Source organism: Sus scrofa, chromosome 11 (assembly GCF_054392235.1).
Source record: "Sus scrofa isolate SSC_HxYL_T2T_F1_AM1 chromosome 11, Sscrofa_HxYL_maternal_Yorkshire_Landrace_v2.0, whole genome shotgun sequence".
Classification (NCBI taxonomy): Eukaryota; Metazoa; Chordata; class Mammalia; order Artiodactyla; family Suidae; genus Sus; species Sus scrofa.
This window is the reverse complement of record NC_139393.1, coordinates 9,320,899-9,340,406: the sequence shown is the minus strand read 5'-3', so window position 1 is coordinate 9,340,406 and position 19,508 is coordinate 9,320,899. Positions and strand designations below refer to the sequence as shown.

The 19,508-nt window shown below is 45.1% G+C and overlaps 1 protein-coding gene across 10 annotated transcripts in view; it reads right to left on the bottom strand.

The window, feature by feature from the left end:
* FRY (FRY microtubule binding protein) overlaps nt 1–19,508 on the bottom strand; it is a 421,192-nt gene that overhangs the window by 66,617 nt on the left and 335,067 nt on the right. For all 10 annotated transcript variants that reach the window (XM_084981419.1, XM_084981420.1, XM_084981421.1 and 7 more), the window contains 6 exons: nt 19,110–19,281; nt 12,516–12,772; nt 11,640–11,786; nt 10,293–10,461; nt 9,235–9,325; nt 2,683–2,765 (listed from right to left, as the gene is read on the bottom strand). In XM_084981419.1, the coding sequence (XP_084837545.1) occupies nt 2,683–2,765; nt 9,235–9,325; nt 10,293–10,461; nt 11,640–11,786; nt 12,516–12,772; nt 19,110–19,281 (919 nt within the window). The remainder of the gene's footprint in view (nt 1–2,682; nt 2,766–9,234; nt 9,326–10,292; nt 10,462–11,639; nt 11,787–12,515; nt 12,773–19,109; nt 19,282–19,508) is intronic.

Sequence of the window (19,508 nt, the reverse complement as noted above, 5' to 3'; positions counted from 1 at the left end):
TACGTACTGTGAGCTCTGACTCTGATTAAGATCAGTAATCATGTGAAGAATATATATTATTGACACATGAATCAGTCAAATTCAAGTTCTGTACCCCAAATTCTGTTTATTTGGGTATAGCACATTTATAAACATTTCTAGCTAAAATAGAGGCCACGATGATAAGACTATTCTTTTTTTTTTTTTTTTGTCTTTTTTTTTTGTTGTTGTTGTTGTTGTTGCTATCTCTTGGGCCGCTCCCTCGGCATATGGAGGTTCCCAGGCTAGGGGTCGAATCGGAGCTGTAGCCACCAGCCTATGCCAGAGCCACAGCAACGCGGGATCCGGGCCGAGTCTGCAACCTACACCACAGCTCACGTCAATGCCGGATCGTTAACCCACTGAGCAAGGGCAGGGATCGAACCCGCAACCTCATGGTTCCTAGTCGGATTCGTTAACCACTGCGCCACGATGGGAACTCCTAGACTATTCTTTATACCTTATCTGAATTCTCAATAGTTTTTCTTTCCCATTATACATACTTCTATTACTTTTCCTCTTTGTCCCCGAAGTCAGGGATCTGAGTTTACATCATTATTAGCTCATTTTGTTATAATTATCCTCTGAAAGTCACTCTTTCACAAGATATAAAGGAAAGTGAGATTTTAATACCAGAGGGCTCCAAAGATGTATTCTCAAAATGACTTCGTTTTGAGCTACAACTTACACTGCAGCTGTCTTTTTAATTCTTTTTAATAATTCTTTGTTACAGTGTGTTTTACTTTGTTACAGTGTTTCTACCAAATTCAGAGTCCTAAACCCAGAACAAAGAGAGAGGCTTTGAAGGAAGCAACTGGCTAAAGTTCAACAATATTCCACATGTAAGATCCATAGACACGGAGTGTTAGTTTTGTTATAACATGCATGTCACATTCTGGGGGAGCCTGGATCTGACTGCCTCGTCTTTTCATGATTCAATTTTTCTGTTCTCAAATTTTTGTGTTACCAAACATTGCACAGCAATGAGACTCCTCTTGAACCAACAACTCTCCATTTCTCAGGTACCACTTCCTTCATCTATAACATCTAGTCCTGGAGTTTCCACCATAGCTCAGCGGTTAACAAACCCGACTAGTATCCATGAGGATGTGGGTTCGATCCCTGGCCTTGCTCAGTGGATGAAGGATCTGCCACTGCTGTGGGCTGTGATGTTACATTCCAGACTTGGCTCGGATCTGGCGTTGCTGTGGCTGTGGTGTAGGCCGGCAGCTATAGCTCCGAGTAGACCCCTAGCCTGGGAACCTCTGTACACCATGAGTGTGGCCCTAAAAAGACATAAATAAATAAATGAATAAATAAAATCTGGTCCTGCCTAGAACGAATGGTCAGTGCTCCTGAGAGTTACCTGTTTGGTGTTTGGATAGTACAGTCCCCTGGTGGGGCACAGACACGAGGGAAAATGCAAACAGTTTTTTTTTTTTTTTCTTTTTTTAAACCCTCATACTGTCAGCTCTAGAAAAAGATACAGCTCAAACTTAACCTGCGTATAGTCATTATATACGGATTTTAGACTTTGATCTTTTGTTCTTTTTTTTCTTTTTAGGGCCACACCCACAGCATAGGGAGGTTCCTAGGCTAGGGGTCGAATCGGAGCTGCAGCTGCTGGTCTACACCACAGACACACCAGATCTGAGCCACATCTGCCACTTGCATCCCAGCTTGTGACAATGCCGGATTCTCACCCCCCCTGAGCGAGGCCAGGGCTCAAACCCACATCCTCATGGATACTAGCTGGGCTCTTAATGCTTTGAGCCACAATGGGAACTCCCACTGGTTTTCTGAATGGTGGAGAACTGCCTATCAAGGTGTGAAGAAGTAAAAGTAAGGAGAGCCGAACTGTGGTGTCATTAGAACGACTTAGTTCTTGCCCTGCTCTGCACATTTCCCATAAGAACAAAAACAATTCAAAACAACCACGACACCGACCCAATGCACTGACTTACAAACTGAAACTAACAAAAACCACTATGATTTCTACCAAAAGAGTCCGATAAGTTCCACCAGCTCGTTTACCAATTCCCGTAGCACAGCAAAGGGTCCCGGGGCGTGTTCTTTGGTTCTAGCATTTCTGCAATTTGTGAATAGTAAGACCTCGTTGTATTTGCTCATTATCTACACAACCTGTCCAGGGCTTAAACACACTCAATGAATGCACTGGCCTTTTTGGTTTTCTCAACTTCTCAAGGTACAATGTAACGCCTGTGATAAACCTTGCCAGACCAGGAGCTACAGGTTTGCACTGGGCTACTGCGACTATGCCACTGAGAGATTCGGTGTGAAAAGAGATGTATCCTGGGTGATTTGACTCACAAAGTGTAAAGGTTAAATCCATTCCCAAGATAGGCAACATTTGTCTTCTAATGGGACAAGTGCTTACTAGCCTTTCTCCAACCGCATCACAGAGAAAAAGGACTAAGAATACAAAAAGAGGGTTTGGGTAGTAGCTTGAAGTTTAAAAATTTTGATTCATCCACTGCTTAGCTTCTTTTTCCCCTTATTTAAGAGGCTGACTCTGTGCCCGGAGGCACAGTAATATTTATGGGCCCCTTTTCAGTGCTTAGAACGAGAATAATCATAACACATATTTGCCCTTCTCCAACCAGCTGCCTTCCATCTGAAACCCCACAGCCTCCAGGTACTTACTTTTATCCTCATCGTATGACCCTCCAGAGCTATTGCTGTATCTCGACTCCAGACGGGTGTGGGCTCTGATGACGTTACTAAACCTTCAAATACAAGAACAGCTAGCATGAGATATTGACACACGCGTGGATGTGCTGTGACACAAAAACACATACTATTATTTCTGGGCTGATTTTTTGGCAGCTAGTTCTGATGCTTTTCCTAAAAGAATACTGGAGAAAGTGTACAAGAAATACTCCCTTTGTCCTTGAGAGAGCCAATGGTCACTTTTGCTAAGGAGCACAAGTTCAAACCTTGAAAAGACAAACTTTTTTTTTTTTTTTTAAATCTTTCTAGGTCCTCACTCATGGCATATGGAAGTTCCCAGGCTAGGGGTCGAATCAGAGCCGTAGCTGCCGGCCTTCGCCACAGCTACAGCAATGCAGGATCCAAGCTCCATCTGCGACCTACACCACAGTTCACAGCAATGCTGGATCCTTAACCCAGGGAGGGAGGCCAGGAATCGAACCCACATCCTCATGGATACTAGTTGGGTTCATCCCCACTGTTTATTTTTTTGGGAACTCCGAAAAGACAAACATCTTTAAGGCTAATATTCTAATTACACTAGAAAATGATAACATTTGTTTGGAAAGAAAATGAGCATGATACAGACTAATATGAACCCTTTACTGACATGGCAACCCGGCATATGATAGGTGGTCCAGAAAAAAACTGCTGAATAATCAAACAAGTGAAAGGAGACAGAAATTAGATATACACAAAAAATAGTTTCATAACACATTTTGGACTTGGCCAGCTTTAAAGTTTTCCTGAAAGAGGTATTGATGAATGATTTAACCAGAGGGACTCTTTCTGATCGTCTGTCTGGTGGCTTAAGAAGTAATGATAATGATGATAATAATAATAAGAAGAAGAAAAGGTTGAGATAAAAATAATTTCACATATACTCTCTCATTTAATCTCACTCATCTTCGAGGTAAGCATAATTACTATGCAAACAAGGGAACAGACTGAGTGAGGCCACACAACTTGTCCTATGTCAGCCCGAGGGAGGTGGCAGCACCGAGATGCTTGGACTGCCAGGCTGCCTCTGAGCAGGGGGAGGCGCGCCCCCAGGCTGAGCTCTCACTCATGTGACCCTGGCCCAGTCCTTCCCCTTCCACACTTGCCAAAAAGGAGTAATAATAACATTTCACCATTTCTTTGTTGGGTATGTTGTGAGAATCAAAAGACATGATGCAAGAATGTTCCCCAAACTGCGAGATGCCATCCAACTATGAGGTATTCATTACTATGCTTCTGCCTTGAATTTCTAGAATGCAGGTGCCTTTTCAGGGCACCGGACTGATCAAAGAGCTGGAAGGTCAGGCAAGGGTATAACTGAGGGGAAGTGTGGGTGAAATGAAATAGAAAAACACTTGTCCTTTATATAAAAAGATAGAGAGCAGCGTTTATCTAACACACGCGCACACACACACACACACACACACACACACACACACAGAGCCAAAGCAAAGAACTCAAGTCATCTAGAAATAGCTGGAGAAGTCAAGCCAAAGTCGTGTGTGCTCCTACATGACTGTGTGTCCTGCCTGATTCCAGATCAACTCTCGCTTCCTCTGGAACATCAGACAATGCAGGGCTCCCGCGGTTCTCTCCCAGGAAAGAGCACTGGAGGTACCGTGAAGATGCTCCCTTGTCCCAGGTGTAAAACCTCCAAACACTGCGACAGTGGTTTGGCTTTGCTGAGTACACACGTGAACGGCCTCTAATGACCAGCAAGACCAGAACGCCTTTGGTTTTATTCACTCTGCAGGTATTTAGAGCAGTTTTTTTTCTTTTTTCTTTTGATCCTGACAAGCCATCGCTCCCCCCAGTAACTTTATATTTCAAACAGTCTTCATTCTCATATCTCTGGGGCTATTACTTTGTGGATCCAGCAAACAGAAGCTGCAGGACATCTGCTTAGTTTCATACACATCGGGCCACGTGATTGTCTGCATCAGACGGGTACGTATGAAATTGGAAAAGCGACAAACCTACGACCTTCTAACGAAGTTCTTCAATCATGTTTATGCTGATAAATGCAAAGCTAGAAACAGCATATGCGGAGCCCAGACATGATTCAGCAAGGAACCAAAACAGGGTGATGCAAGAACTCCACATCTGGAGATTTCCATGGCACGGGGAGCTGGATGGCCCTTCTTGCTGCTCAAGAATTGTGATCTAGGTCGGTTTTACAATCGTGCTCGGGCAAGCCAGGCAGGGAAGGCTTGCAGAATGGGTGACAATTCTTCTCTTTTCCTTTTGAGATAGATCTGAAGGATTGCTGGGAGGAGTTTATGAGGCCGAGGTGAGGGGGAAGAGCAAGTCTCTTCCAGGCTCCCCTCCTTATTCTGGAGACGATAGAAACCACCGTACAGTCAAGTGTACCCTTGGCAACCGGGAGAAGTAAAAACCGACTCCCAGGAGTAAAATCTGTCATGTTCCTTTGCTTTCCTGGGTTGAAGAAACTAACTTGGGGTCCAGGTCATAGAGGAATTTCAAGGCCTTAAACAGACTGACTAGTCTTATGAAAGTACATGTCTTAGAAATGTACCATAAAATACCTCTGCTCAGAGAAAAACTAGAAGCGGGCAGTGTTGCCGAAAGTTTTTTCTTGCTGCTTTTGCTCAAATTAATACTCAGGTAACTTTCTGTAGCTTATTCATCTCTACGCCAATATCAACACGGATCACCTGAAACTTACATAGTTGAAGTTTTTTACTTTTAGTTCCCTACGAAAAATCCTTTCATGGAGCTACAAATATAGTAAGATGGGCTTTAATAAGTCTTGATGTACTAAAATACTTAAAGGGTTGGTTTCTGCATATTTTACAAACTGCTGTTTTATTTTATTTTATTTTTATTTTTTATTTTTTTTGGTCTTTTTGCCATTTCTTGGGCTGCTTCTGTGGCATATGGAGGTTCCCAGGCTAGGGGTCCAATCAGAGCTGTAGCCGCCAGCCTACGCCAGAGCCACAGCAACTCGGGATCCAAGCCTCGTCTGCAACCCGCACCACAGCTCACGGCAATGCCGGATCCTTAACCCACTGAGAGAGGCCAGGGATCGAACTTGCAACCTCATGGTTCCTAGTCGGATTCGCTAACCACTGAGCCACAATGGGAACTCCATAAACTGCTATTTTAATTAAAATATATGTTCCCTTTATTGTTTCATTTTAGAAAAATGACATAAGTACTTCTTAGAGCTTAGGGATACTTTTTAAGCAGCTTCTGATGAATCATTTTTGTTTGGTCTTTTGACATACTGGAAGTTACAAAATTTGCTCTGTTTTTCTTGTTTTACTTTGTTGAGGAACTCAGAGTTAGGTTAATATTAACTTTTAGGAGTTTTCCTTAGGACTTTTGGCCTAGTTGTCTTACTTTCCTTCTAGTTTGACTCTTGCTGTTTTACCCTGGTTTTAATGGTTCTTTTACGATAAGCTATCTGAATTGTCAGTAGGTATGGTATTATTAAATATTTTTGAGTTACATCAAAGACCCCTTAAGGAGTTGTGAAGAATATGGCATCAGGGCTGCCGCTTTGCACAACTCCGGGGCGCCCCCTGGAGCCCAATACTGTATTCTAGTGACCAGCACCCCCAGGAATTGTGTCAGTATTTCTGACCAATATTATCTCTGTACACTCTGTCTAGAAGGATTGTAAAGGGAAGAATAAATAACTGCCTTTGTAATGAGGTTAGCAAGGGGGGTGGGGCTGGATGGTGTTTGGACAGCTTATGCACCTCTGGGGCTGTGATGTTTCTCTAACTGTCATTCACATACTGAAGAAACATTTTAAAAATGATACTTTGTGTAGCCTTGTAGGCTAATACTGAGGATAGAAATAGGTATGAGAGTTATAGAATCTGTTTTCTAATAATGGAAGTCTATGGGTTAAGGCGCAAGCACGTGTACAGGTCCCTATAAATCAACATGGCAGGATCCACAGGGGAGATGGATGATGAGCAGACTGCAGAGAAAAAAGGTACTACAGGCTGAGGGCACAGTCTACTTTCAAAGAAATAAGAGACTATATTAGGGAAAGAGTGTCAGTGGAATATAGGGTCAGTGGGACAGGACGACACTTTGGTGTAGAATATAGGTACAATCATACAGGTAATGTATGTGATCAATAAATGTGTCTCTGGGTAGATTAAATAGATACAGTCGATATGAATGAATTATATGTGTATGAATATGTAAAAATGTGGGGAGATCACTGCATCAGGCTTTCCAATGGCCAACAGAGATGCGGTGATGGAGCAGGAAAGCAAGAGATAAACAAGAAAGGCTCTCTCATAGCTGTTTTCTGGTCTTAATGTAATAGTGGTAAGTGGCTTCTTCATTTGACAGACCACGATGAAACATTTAGGCAGGACACTCAGAACTTCTGGTCCTAAAGGGGTTTTTGTGATGAGATGTTAATATATATAGAAACGTATCACCTTTCCACCTTAATGTAACTACGATGAAAAATTCAGACTACACAATAAATGGTAAAGAATGTTACATTCCCACCAGAAAGTAGAAATATCTTTAGAAAAATATATGATTATTATTATTATTTTTTACCGTGAGGGAATAGCCCAAAGAAGGTACTGGCAAACAGAGATTAAAAATAACATGTTAACTAACAATCTTGTACTCTGCCACTGATGATAACCTCCATCCATTTCTGAGAAAGACCTTTAACAGAGAACTATAAAGGAAAAAGTCTATAATTCATGATCTACTGAATTAGGGTTTTTTTTAGGGCTGCAATAGCAATTTTTTTGGGGCAATAGAAATTCCCAGGCTAGGGGTCAAACTGGAGCTGCAGCTGCCAGCCTACACCAAAGCCACAGCAATGCGGGATCTGAGCCATGTCTGTGACCTAAACCACAGCTCACGGCAGTGCCAGATCCTTAACCCACGGAGCGAGGCCAGGGATTGAACCCACATCCTCATGATACTGGTCAGGTTCATTACTGCTGAGACACAATGGGAACTCTGAGTTAGTTTTCTCATCTAAAGGCAAGCTTATATGGGTGAGCATCTGCCTAAAGGCAGTGCAGCAACCCAATAACGAATGTGCTGAGAATTTGGTAAGAGGCTAAATTAGAGAATGAACGTGCAGAACTCCAGCCTTAGATCAGATCATCTTCCACCTGTAGCCCCTGGTATATTCTGGTGTCACAGGATGAAATCCCAAGGACAATCACAAAGCATCCAGGGATTTTTTAGGCTAAATGAATTATTTTCATTATTTGATACACTAAATTTTCTCCAGTATGAATTCATGAGTACTCATCCTTGTAATTAACTTTTTTTTTTTTTTGCTTTTTAGGGCCACACCCTTGGCATATGGAGGTTCCCAGGCTAGGGGTCAAACTGGAGCGGCCACAGCAACATTAGATCTGAGTCACGTCTGCAACCTACACCGAAGCTCACAGCAACGGTGGATCTTTAACCCACTGAGTGAGGCCAGGGATCGAACCTACAATCTTATGGTATCTAGTCGGATTCATTTCCACTGCACTGTGATAGGAACTCCCCGTATAATTAATTTAAGTGAAAGAGTTCCCTGTTACTTTTCACTAGAAAACACTCAGCTGAAGGAGTTTTCAACACCATGAAGTTTTCAATCATCCTAATTTTTATTTTTTTAAATTTTTTTTTTGTCTTCTTTTTTTTGGCCAGTGGCATATGGAGCTTCCCAGGCTAGGGTCCAATCAGAGCTGTATCCGCTGGCCACAGGCACAGCCACAGCAAAGTGGGATCCGAGCCGCGTCCTTGACCCACACCACAGCTCACAGCAACACCGGATCCTTAACCCACTGAGCGAGGCCAGGGATTGAACCCACAAGCTCATGGTTCTCAGTCGGATTGGTTAACCACTGAGCCATGACGGGAACTCTGTAATTTTTATTTTGAAATTTGAGTCCTGTTCAGCTCTTTTGGTTTGTCTCTCTGCTCTTCCCAAACAACTGCAGGAAACAGTGACCCAGACTGAGCTTACTCATGAGTAGTTCCTAGGTGATGAGAAGGCAGAAATACGAACAAGAGGAATAGTATCATTAAAGAGCTAATGGGAAGCAGATTGAGACATTTTTTGGACAGTGTTCTTGCTTAAGCAAGAAGCCAGAGTAACGATGAAAGAAGAATGGCGATGTTTCATAGAGTTCATCTCAAGATAACGACTCTACCTCTAAGAACCAGAGTTGAAAATGTCACATGGAAATTCCCTCTAACTCCAGATGGTCTGTGTCTATTAGCAGGACACCTTGTGGCTTTTCTTAAGCCCTGCGGGAAATGGGCTCCAGCTACCAGAACAACATTCCTCTTAATCTTTCTCTCCCCTGGCTTTGCTCAGGAAGAAATCATATCTTTAGGGATATACAGAGCGGAGTTTGAAAGTCAGTGTGTGTGTGTGTGTGATTTATGAAACCCCCCAAATTTGATTCATGTTTTGATAGACTATTGCTGGAAGTTAAACCGGATATGAAGCCAAATGTATGCACCAACCTCTCATCAGATTCTTTCAATATCTTGTTCTCCTCAGCATCTGGGAAACTGTCCTGGCCGGCAACCACTGTGTTGCTGCTGGAGGTTGTCCCTGCAGACGGAATGAAAGGACAACGCTTAGAGAAAAGCAGGCCACAGGGTCAAGCGTGCGTCTCCAGTAATTCCAGGAAAGGGTTTCCTGTGAAAACCTCGTGTCTGAGAGATTCCTTACACCTTCTGCACAATCTCAGGCATTCTAAACAAGCTTCCAAGCCCACACCAGCGAAACGGAGACACCCAGACATCTGCTACGGTTCAGCCAAATTCCTGAGCTCTCTCATAAAGCAAGGCTACCACATTCTTGAAACCTGTTTTTCCTGGCTACTTAGGTAACAGGCTTATTTGTAGTGGCCAGCCCTGCTGGTATCTGCTTTAGCATTTCTGGGTTCAGGAGTCATTGAACGAGTGTTAGTGAAGCAGTTCCAGGTGCCTAGAGCATCTCACCTCTATCTGCTTCTCTGGAGAACCTGGCTCTGCACGTGGGGCACCGAGGGCACGAGAGGAGTCGGGGGTGGGGGTGGGGGGGGTCTGAAGGCAGTTACAGTGGTAGGTACATCAAAGGGAGGGCGGCTCCAAGGAATTTGAGGGGGGTGGTATGCATCTCCTAACACGTTGCTGACAGGCTGATTGATTGCAAGTGATAATACTGGGGTGTGTGTGTGTGTTGGGGGGGTCCGTTTCAGTTAACAGCTGGGAGAAAATTAGCCAAGGGGATCTCCTAGATGCAAGGAGGGTCCAGAAATGAGACTCCTAAGTGGCTGCAGCGTCCTCCCTGGGATCAGCCTAAAGTACCAGCCCCACAGCATGAGTCCCGGGCTCCCGCCTCGCGGTCAGCCTCAGAGTCATTCGATGAACCCATGAGATCCTCCGATCTCAGCCACCCTTCGGCCGTCTCTTAAACGAGCGTCGACGTAGGAGTAAGAAAAAGGAACCAACACACATTCTGATCCTTTCCCTGCTCTACCAAGAGGCCAATCCCGGGATCCGCGACCAGGCGTCGGCCCGGGCGCCCGTCCTACCGGAGGCTGCGGCGGAAGCCTTGCTGCTGGCGGCGAAGCGGTAGAAGGGCGGGTTGTCACAGTGCTGGACGATGGGGTTCACCGGCTCCGTCTGCTGAAGCTCGAAGAGCAGCTCCTCCATGGTCTGGATGGTGTTGTTACGGCACAGGTACATGGCCACCTTTTTAATCTGGGACAGGAAACAGAGCAGGGGGCTGCTTTCCCGGCGCGTGGGCGACCACGCGAGGCCGTGGGCGGCAGCGACGAGCGTGACCCATTCATTGGGATGAGAGCGCCTCTCCCGGGGGCGGGGGACTCTCACCCCGGTCGCTGGTCTTCCTTCTCGCCCAGGATGCGGGACCCAAGCGTCTGGATTGCAATTGTCTCTTTTCACACCCACCTCTGATAGTACCGCGTGGCTAAAGCGCTTCCCTTCCCTAATGGCTATGTTTGCAGAAGTTACTTTGGGGGCAGAGACGACTTCCATCCAGACTGAAAACTTGCCCTCCAAGGTCTTATCTTGAGAAAGGATTTTGTTTACACAAACCGTGGGGAAAAACTGCTAGCTGTTTTTGTGTAAAAAGGACCCCCCCCCACGCCCCCACTATCCTCTTCCCTCTTACAAACAAACGGTTTTAGCTGTTTGCATGGTTGCAAGTCAAAAATAACCCTGGATTAAAGCTCTGTGTTTCCGCAGCCCTCGCAGTCAAACCTGAGGCACGGAAGCTGCCACGTGGCTTTTGTGACTCAGAGCACCAGGCAGGCATGAAATCTCTTGGAAAAACAAGCAGCACCCAGATGCCAACTGAATTACCATTATTTTTTAAAAAAGGCGGTTGTTTCGTTGATCCTATCAACCTAAAATACAAACGCTAAGCAGCGGGCATCTCGGAAGGACTTCTCTTTGCTTAGTTCTCTTTTCTGCCACCTACCTTTGAAGGGAACAACTTGTATATCCTGCATTTTTATTATCTAAAGCCCGTCAAGATGTAAACATGAAACTTTTTTATTTTTAGTAATAGTACAATGTTTTGCCTAGTTTCCCTTATGTGATAGGGTCTAATGTTTAGAGAAGACAGATTTTGGTAACTGTTAGAATGTGCACCCTGAGTTCACAGGTTTTTACATCTAGAGGCTTAGAAAAGGGATGACAGAGGTGTCGCCAGGACACTGCAGTCTGTGTCTCCGGGAGGGGGGTGCAGAAGGGGATCTTTATGTAATGTCTAGAAAGCTCTCGGGAGATTAGTGTGACCGATGAAAGGTGACATCTCTATTCTACTTGGAGCAAAGAGCACACAATGACTCACAAACTGCTGAGGGAGCCACGGACAGGGCGGGATGGTGGCCCTAAGGCCGAGGGGCACTCACATAGGGCAGGAGAAGCGTGTCGCTGCTAACCCCGCACAGGCTGATCAGGAACTGCAAGGTGACCCTCAGGTTGTTGCTCCATTTCTCGTTGTTGGCTAAAGCATTCCAGGCGTTTTCCATTTCCGGGCCAGGAACTTCATCTCCATACTGTCACCAAGGAAATAAAAACCGGCCCAGGAGCCACGTGGGAAAAACGTAAGGATGCGATAAGTCCGACTAAAAGTCAGTGGAAGGGTCACGGTCATCTCAAGATCATAAGAAGGGGCAGGCATGGCCATTCTTCAGAAAGATGCCACTTTTCAGAAATTTACAATGAGCACACATCACGAACACCTAATACTTACATGATTTTCTAAATATTAGGATTAGGCTTTTTTTTTTGGCTGTGCCTGTGGAAGTTCCTGAGCCAGGGATGAACCTGAGCCACAGCAGTGACCCAAGCCACTGAAGTGACAATGCCAGATCCTTAACCCGGTGTGCAGCAAGGGAACTCCTAAATGCTAGGATTATGGTGATGATGATTAAAACTGTGGTAAAATACACACAACATAAAGTTTCCCATCTTAATCCCCTTTTTTTTTTTAGCTGCACCCTTGACATGTGGAAGTTCCCAGGCCAGGAACTGATCCCGTGCCACGGCAGTGGCAATGCCAGATCCTTAACTGCTGGGCCATCAGGGAACTCCCCATCTTAAGCACTTTTAAGTGGACAATTCAGGGGCATGAAATACATTCACACTGTTGTGCAATCGTCCCCACTGGCCACGCCCTCATCTTGTGATTTTTTTAATGACAGAAGAAAAACACACTTTCCCCAGGTCTGATGAGCCCCAGTTTCCCAGGATGGTGGAGCCACGTGATGGAGGCGGACGTTTACCTTGGCCGTCATGTACATGAGGTTATTCAGCACGAGGGATGTCGCCTCCGGGGATCCCCAGCCACTGCCCTTCAGCCCGTGAGAGGCTGTCGGTTCTCCGTCCCGGTCCTTGACGTCGTCTTCAGGGCTGCTGGGGCTCGACCCTGGGAGGAGCAGCCTGCTGTCCACCAGCTCGATGTTGTGCAGCCAGGGCAGCAGGTAGGTGAGCATGATCTGGCGCCCATTGGGGTGCGTCGTGGGAAACCGCTGGCTTACCTCTGGGGGAAGGCGGGGATGGAGAGCATGGCTTGCATCAAGGTACCCAAGATCAACAGCAATGGGCAGACCCAACAGGGCCCTCCGTCTACCAAGCATTTTCATAGATAGCAGTGCCCCAGGGCCATACGGTCTGAGGACCGAGGCTTGTCCTCAGGCCCCTTATTCTCAGCAGGTACTCAGCAGGGAAAGCACAGGCTTGGTGCATGGGCTGGGAGGCCTCCTGAGCTCAGATCCACTGTAAGCAGAAGAGCTGGAATCCAGACATGGGACCAGATCCCACTTCCTCCGCGTACTAGTGGCACGAGACTCGGGGTGTGCACTTAACCCCTCTGTTCCTCAGTTTCCTCATCTGTCAAACAGGGCCACCAGGACCCCGCACTGGGCTATCGTGGGAATTAAAAGATACAGTCATTGTGTGTACAACAAGCTCCGCACGGCGCCTGTCACCCAGCAGGCTCTCAACCAACAGCAGCTGGGATTATGACAACAGTGACTATTATTTTCTGCTATGCCTGTATTTTGCAAAGTGCCTTCGATGAACTAGTCATAGCTGTTAAAGCGTGAGATGCGAGCCTCCAGGAAGAACACACCCGATGCCTGGACTCATGTGTGTGGCGTCCACTCGAAACCTGCCCGCGAGGCGGAACGTGAGTGTTCAGTGCTGTGCTGTGTTTTACGTAATAAATCAAATGAGGGAAAAGGGAGAGACTACGTGTTCAGCTCAGTCCTTCTGCCATGACTTCCTCTGACCGTGTTTTTGCCTGGTTTCACTGCCAGCAGCTTTCATCTGATGACCAAAGAAGCTTTCTATGGATACAAAAGTGCAGCTTCATGTATATGCTGCAAGCTCTGAGGTGATATCCTAGTTCTAATATTTACAGAAGGAGCTGTCTGATCCTGAGGGAAATTAGAAGGCTTGGTGTGCAGGTATCCCGTGTGGCGTGTAACCTCATTTAGAGAGCCTGTGGCTGCTGCGCAAAAGAACAAGGAAGATGCCAGAAATGACACCGAGATGTCCCACTGTGTCACCCAAACAGTCGTTTTCATGGGTTCGGCCTGTGGCCTAAAATCACAATTTTTTATTTGAAAGACTATGTCATACTAAGTGCTGTGCCACAATAATCAGACAATGTTATGGTGCTGTGTTTCACAAAGGTCAAAATTTCCTTCATTTCTGAATGTATATGGATATGATAACTGATATTATGGAGTTTTATGATACCTATTCAGATCCTGATGAAACCAGAACATTCATTTATTCCAGTACACGGGCCTCTTCCAGGTGCAAGGTGCTGCGCTAGAGTCTGTGGGAGACAGTGAAGACTAAAGATGTGGTCCCGGGGGGGGGGGGCGATGCTGAGACTAATGTCTATAGGTAACACTGGGGCAAGATAGAAAGTGCCAGAGGACACAAGAGAGGCACAGAGCCCTTGGAGGCTGGGTGGAGGATAACAACTCCTGCTTCTAAAGATGTGGGACACTTTCATGGCAAAAGAACCATTTAAACTCTGCTAGAAAGGACTGGGAATTTGCAGAGAAATAAACCTTTGCAATCAGAGGGACAGCCTCTTAAAGATACCTGTTGGCTTTCAAACCTATGGATGGCCAGTAGGCGCATGAAAAGATGCTCAACGCCTCTGATCACTAGAGACATGCAAGTCACAACTACAACGAGGTCCCACCTCACACCAGTCAGAATGGCCATCATTGATACATCTACAAAAAACAGCTGCTGGAGAGGGTGTGGAGAAAAGGGAACCCTCCTGCGCTGTTGGTAGGAGTGGAAACTGGTACAACCACGAGAGAAAACAGTATGGAGGTTCCTCAGAAAACTAAACATAGAACTACCATATGATCCAGCAAGCCCACTCCTGGGCATATATCTGGACAAATGTGCAATGCAAAAAGATGCATGCACCCGCATGTTCTTAGCAGCACGATTCCCCAAAGCTAAGACAAGGAATAACTGAAATGTCCATCAACAGAGGAGTGTGGAATATAAAATATGGCACAAATGCACACATCTGCTAAGAGAGAAACAGACACAGATGTAGAGAATAGACTTGTGGTTGCCAAGGGGGAGAGGGGAGGCAGTGGGATGGACTGGGAGCTTGGGGTTAGTAGATGTAAATGATTAGGTTTAGAATGGATCGACAATGACCTACTACTGGACAGCTCAGGGAACTCTATCCAGTCTCTTGGGACAGTACGTGAAGGAAGATAATATAAGAAAGGGAATGTATATATATACGTAGGACTGTATATATATGTACTTTGCTGTACAGCAGAAATTGGCACAACACTGTAAATTGACTATGCTTTAATACAAGAAAAAGGCTAAAAAAAGAATCCCTGCCGTCTCTCAATCGTGGTATAAAAATCTAGAGGTGTTTTGTAGCAATAATCACCTCCTATCTATGACCTCTAGATGGAAAATCAGCTTGTAGTTATAAATTTATATTTATAAAATTTATGCAAAAGTTTCTATTCATAAAATTTGTAAGTAATTTATTTACGATGTTTTTACATCTTGCCCGTGAGACTTGGGGTCTGAGGGGCGGCGGGGGTGTCTCTCTGAAGAATCCCAGGCACCTCAGTCAGGGCCTGACTGCAGAGGTGTTTTAAAGGGAAAAAAGAAAAGAAGGCTGTGAGGTGACCAACCCCATTCACCTCTCCAGACACGAATTAAATACAATGTGAAACAATGTCAGTGAGATGCTATGTACATTTTCTGGCTCTTTGGGAAAGACCTGAACAACTGGCCTGGCAATTTCTTCCAAGAAATTACGTCATTTGAAATCAGAGGCAATAAAAATCTCACCACGGGAATTTTAAGAGTAAAGCTGGTATAAGCAAGAACTAGGTATCCACTAACCTCTTTCTCCACATTATTTTCAAAAATGTATTCTTCCTAAATCAGAATAGCCAAAAGGTCAATTCTTGACAAAAATTTGGGTGAACCTGCCTGCAAGTCATTATATGAGCTCGCTCTCCGGTTGAAGTTGCTGGACTGTCCCTTTCCTGGCTTCTCCCTCTCAGCCAATCAACAAGCTCGCATCTCACCCATCCCCCGACTCCGACTCCGCATCCCACCGTAGCCCGTCCTCTCTCTCCGCTTCTTTGTCCCCCAAGCCCCTGAGATCCGGCTTCTGCTGCTCCTGCTCCATGGAAACTATTGACACCAACGAACTGTGAAATCCAGAGGGTAATTTTTAGACCTTATCTCCCGGGGAGCTCTCTTCTCTCTACTCTGTTCCAGGCTTACTCCCTCTCCCTAACTTCTGGGTCCAGAAAACATACTTGCTCGGCATTCTCCTTCCATGAACATGCCTCACTTCCCTCTCTGCTGCCTCGCCCTTCCTTGGCCTGGTCCTTCAATTTTAGGGTTCAGGTTCTTTCTTTCCACTCATGACCTTGTCGGTTTCCGTGGTTCTAGCCCCCTTTGGTCTTCCATGAGTCGCTAGCGCTGGCCTTCCCCAAGCCCCGGTCTGTCTACACACTCGATACCCCAAACCAAGCTCCTGATCTCTACCTCGCCCTGCCTCTCCTCTTCTCCCAGCAGTGGCTCGGGGGGGTGGGGGGGGTGGGGCTGTCACGACCTCCCTCCCAGACAGCGCACACTGCCCCTTCTGTGCACTCCACCCAGAAGCTCTTGACTCTGGTCTCTCCCCTCTGCTCTCACTGGGCTGTCTGAGTCCAGGCCCTCTTCATGTCTCCCTTGGACTATTGCTATCCTGTCTCAACTGGTCCCCAGTCTCTGGATTGGATGTTCTCTAGTCCATCCTCCACACTGTCCGTCTTTCTAAAATGCACTCTGATCTCACCCCCTCTCTTCTTGTTTGATACACAATGGAATATTACTCAGCCATAAAAAAGAACGACATAATGCCATTTGCAGCAACATGGATGGAACTAGAGACTCTCATATTGAGTGAAATAATTCAGAAAGACAAAGCCAAATATCATATGATATCACTTATAACTGGAATCTAATATCCAGCACAAATGAATATCTCCACAGAAAAGAAAATCATGGACTTGGAGAATAGACTTGTGGCTGCCCCATGGGGAGACGGAGGGAGTGGGAGGGATCGGGAGCGTGGGGTTATTGGATGCAAACTATTGCTCTTGGAATGGATTTACAATGAGATCCTGCTGAGTAGCATTGAGAACTATGTCTAGATACTTATATCACAACAGAACAAAGGGTGGGAAAAAAAATGTATACATGTAAATGTAACTTGGTCCCCATGCTGTACAGTGGAAAAAATAAATACAATTAAAATTTAAAAAATGAAACAAAAACAAAAACCCAAGCACCTCGCTTTAGTGCCCTCCCTGTTCACAGGGTTCTGAGGGGTTTCAAGGAGCGCATATGTGATCACTGGCCTGTAAAGGATATAATTTGAGGCCTTGTGAGATGACCTCTGCCTCTCTGGCCAGAACCATCGCAAACGTTCCTGCTTCCCTGCACATTATCTTCGCCCAGCTGGCTACTAGGTCATCTCTTACATGCTTCATGCCAGCTTATACCTCTAAGCCAATGTATATGCTATTTCCTTGGCCCGCAGTGCCTATCTCCTCACTCACTGCAATGTCAGCTACTTATCTGCTTTGCAAATTTCTACTCCTCTTTCAAAAGGCAGCTCAGACATCAGCTTTTCTGGGAAGTCTTTCTTGGTTTCCCTGGCCCTATAATTAATTACGCCTTAATCTTCCATCTTGTGCAGGGAATGCAATTTAAAAAAAAAATGGCCCTTGCTGCCCTGTACCATAATCGTATGATGCACGTCCTTCTTTATTACTAGATAATGTTGAACCTTTGATGGGAGAGACTATTTATTTATTTATGTGTTTATGTATTTATTCATTTATTGTCTTTTTAGGGCCACACCCATGGCATATGGAGGTTCTCAGGCCAGGGGTCGAATTGGAGCTGCAGCTGCTGGCCTACGCCACAGCCACAGCAACCTTAGATCCAAGCCATGTCTGCGACCTACACCACAGCTTGCTGCAATGCTGGATCCTTACCCCACTGAGCGAGGCCAGGGATCGAACCTGCATCCTCATGGATACTAGTCAGATCCGTTTCCACTGAGCCACAATGGGAACTCCAGCGAGAGACTATTTTATTCACCTCTGTATTCCTAGGACCCGAGCACAGTGCCTGGCATACAGACAGCCCTCAAACCTTAGTTAAAGTGAATGAAAATAAATTTCAGTTTTTCAAGGAGAAATTTAACTGATCAAAAAGGGTTTTCTCTGCACCTCCTGTTGTTTCAGGCACAATGCAAGGATGTGACTAACTGTCTCAGACAAATGGATTTTCCAGAACGTTATTCACAAAGACGACTTGTCAAGATGTGTCTCAAATCAACTTGCAACAACTTATGTATCTGTAGCAACGTTCAAGCTACAAAATACCATAGTCGTTACCACTAAAAACTAACTTTTAGCAATTATTTGGATTAGAAGTTATACCATTCATATTTAATGTTGGGGAAAATCTTACATACAAGCGTATGTAAAGTATTATGATTCATCTAAGCATCTTCACATTTTTTCCTATGCTTATTTATACCACACTGTTTTAGATAAACACACTGCTTTATTTATTTATTTATTTGTTTATTTGTTTACGCCTGCAACCCCAGCACATGGAAGTTCCCGGACCAGGGATTGAATCTGAGTCACAGCTGTGGCAACGTCAGGTCCTTTAACCCACCTTTGATCCCCAGTGCTGGCCTGGGGGTCAAACCTGTGCCTCTACAATGACCTGAGCCACTGCAGCAGGATTCTTAACCTACTGTGCCCTAGTGGTAACGCCTATATTTTTACTTTTAATGGTAAATTTAATTTAATTTTATTCTTAATTTTTTGAATTCAAGTACAGTTGATTTACAGTGCTGTACCAATTTCTGCTGCAGAACAAAGTGACTCGGTCATACATGTGTATATATTCTTTTTTAAAATATTATTTTCCATTATGGGCTATCCTAGGAGATTGGGTATAGTTCCCTGTGCTGTATAGCAGGACCTCACTGCTTATCCATTCTAAGTGTAAGAGTTTGCATCTACTAACCCCAAACCCCCCATCCATCCCACTCCCACCCTCCATCCTCTTGGCAACCACAAGTCTGTTTTCCATGTCTGTAAATACACTGCTTTCTCTTTAAAGATATTCTAGAATTTACTTTTACATGTAACAAAACTCATCCCAACGAAACTATGCTCTACAAATTTAGCATCAATAATTTTGAGCCTAAATTAGGAGAATTTAAAAAGAATACTTAGAGCAGAAATGATGACACGTCATGAATGACTATCGCACGGTACCTGAGAAGAGTGGGAGTGTGAGCTCGGGGTACATCCTGGCCAGTTCGCATGACAAGAGGGCTAGTGACACACTGTAGAGGGGTGGCAATGGGCCGTGCGTTCCATAGAGAATGCTGCCAGGTCTTTGTTCAGCGACTTTCTTTGAGTATACAAAAAGTTTGGCTTCAAGGATCTACAGAGAAGTCGGAAAGTAATAAAGAGTGTGAAAAACACCTTGGCTGGCTAGCTCAGGTGCCATATAGTATTTATATTTCATGAAGTTTTGTCATAAAGCTAAAGAATGCATATCTTAGTATGGCACTAAGGATAAAGCATCAGTTACTTCCTTCGTTTACAGGAGATTGTTTTCACTCATCCTGTCCACCCGCGATACGCAGAAATAAACACGTGCCTATCCTT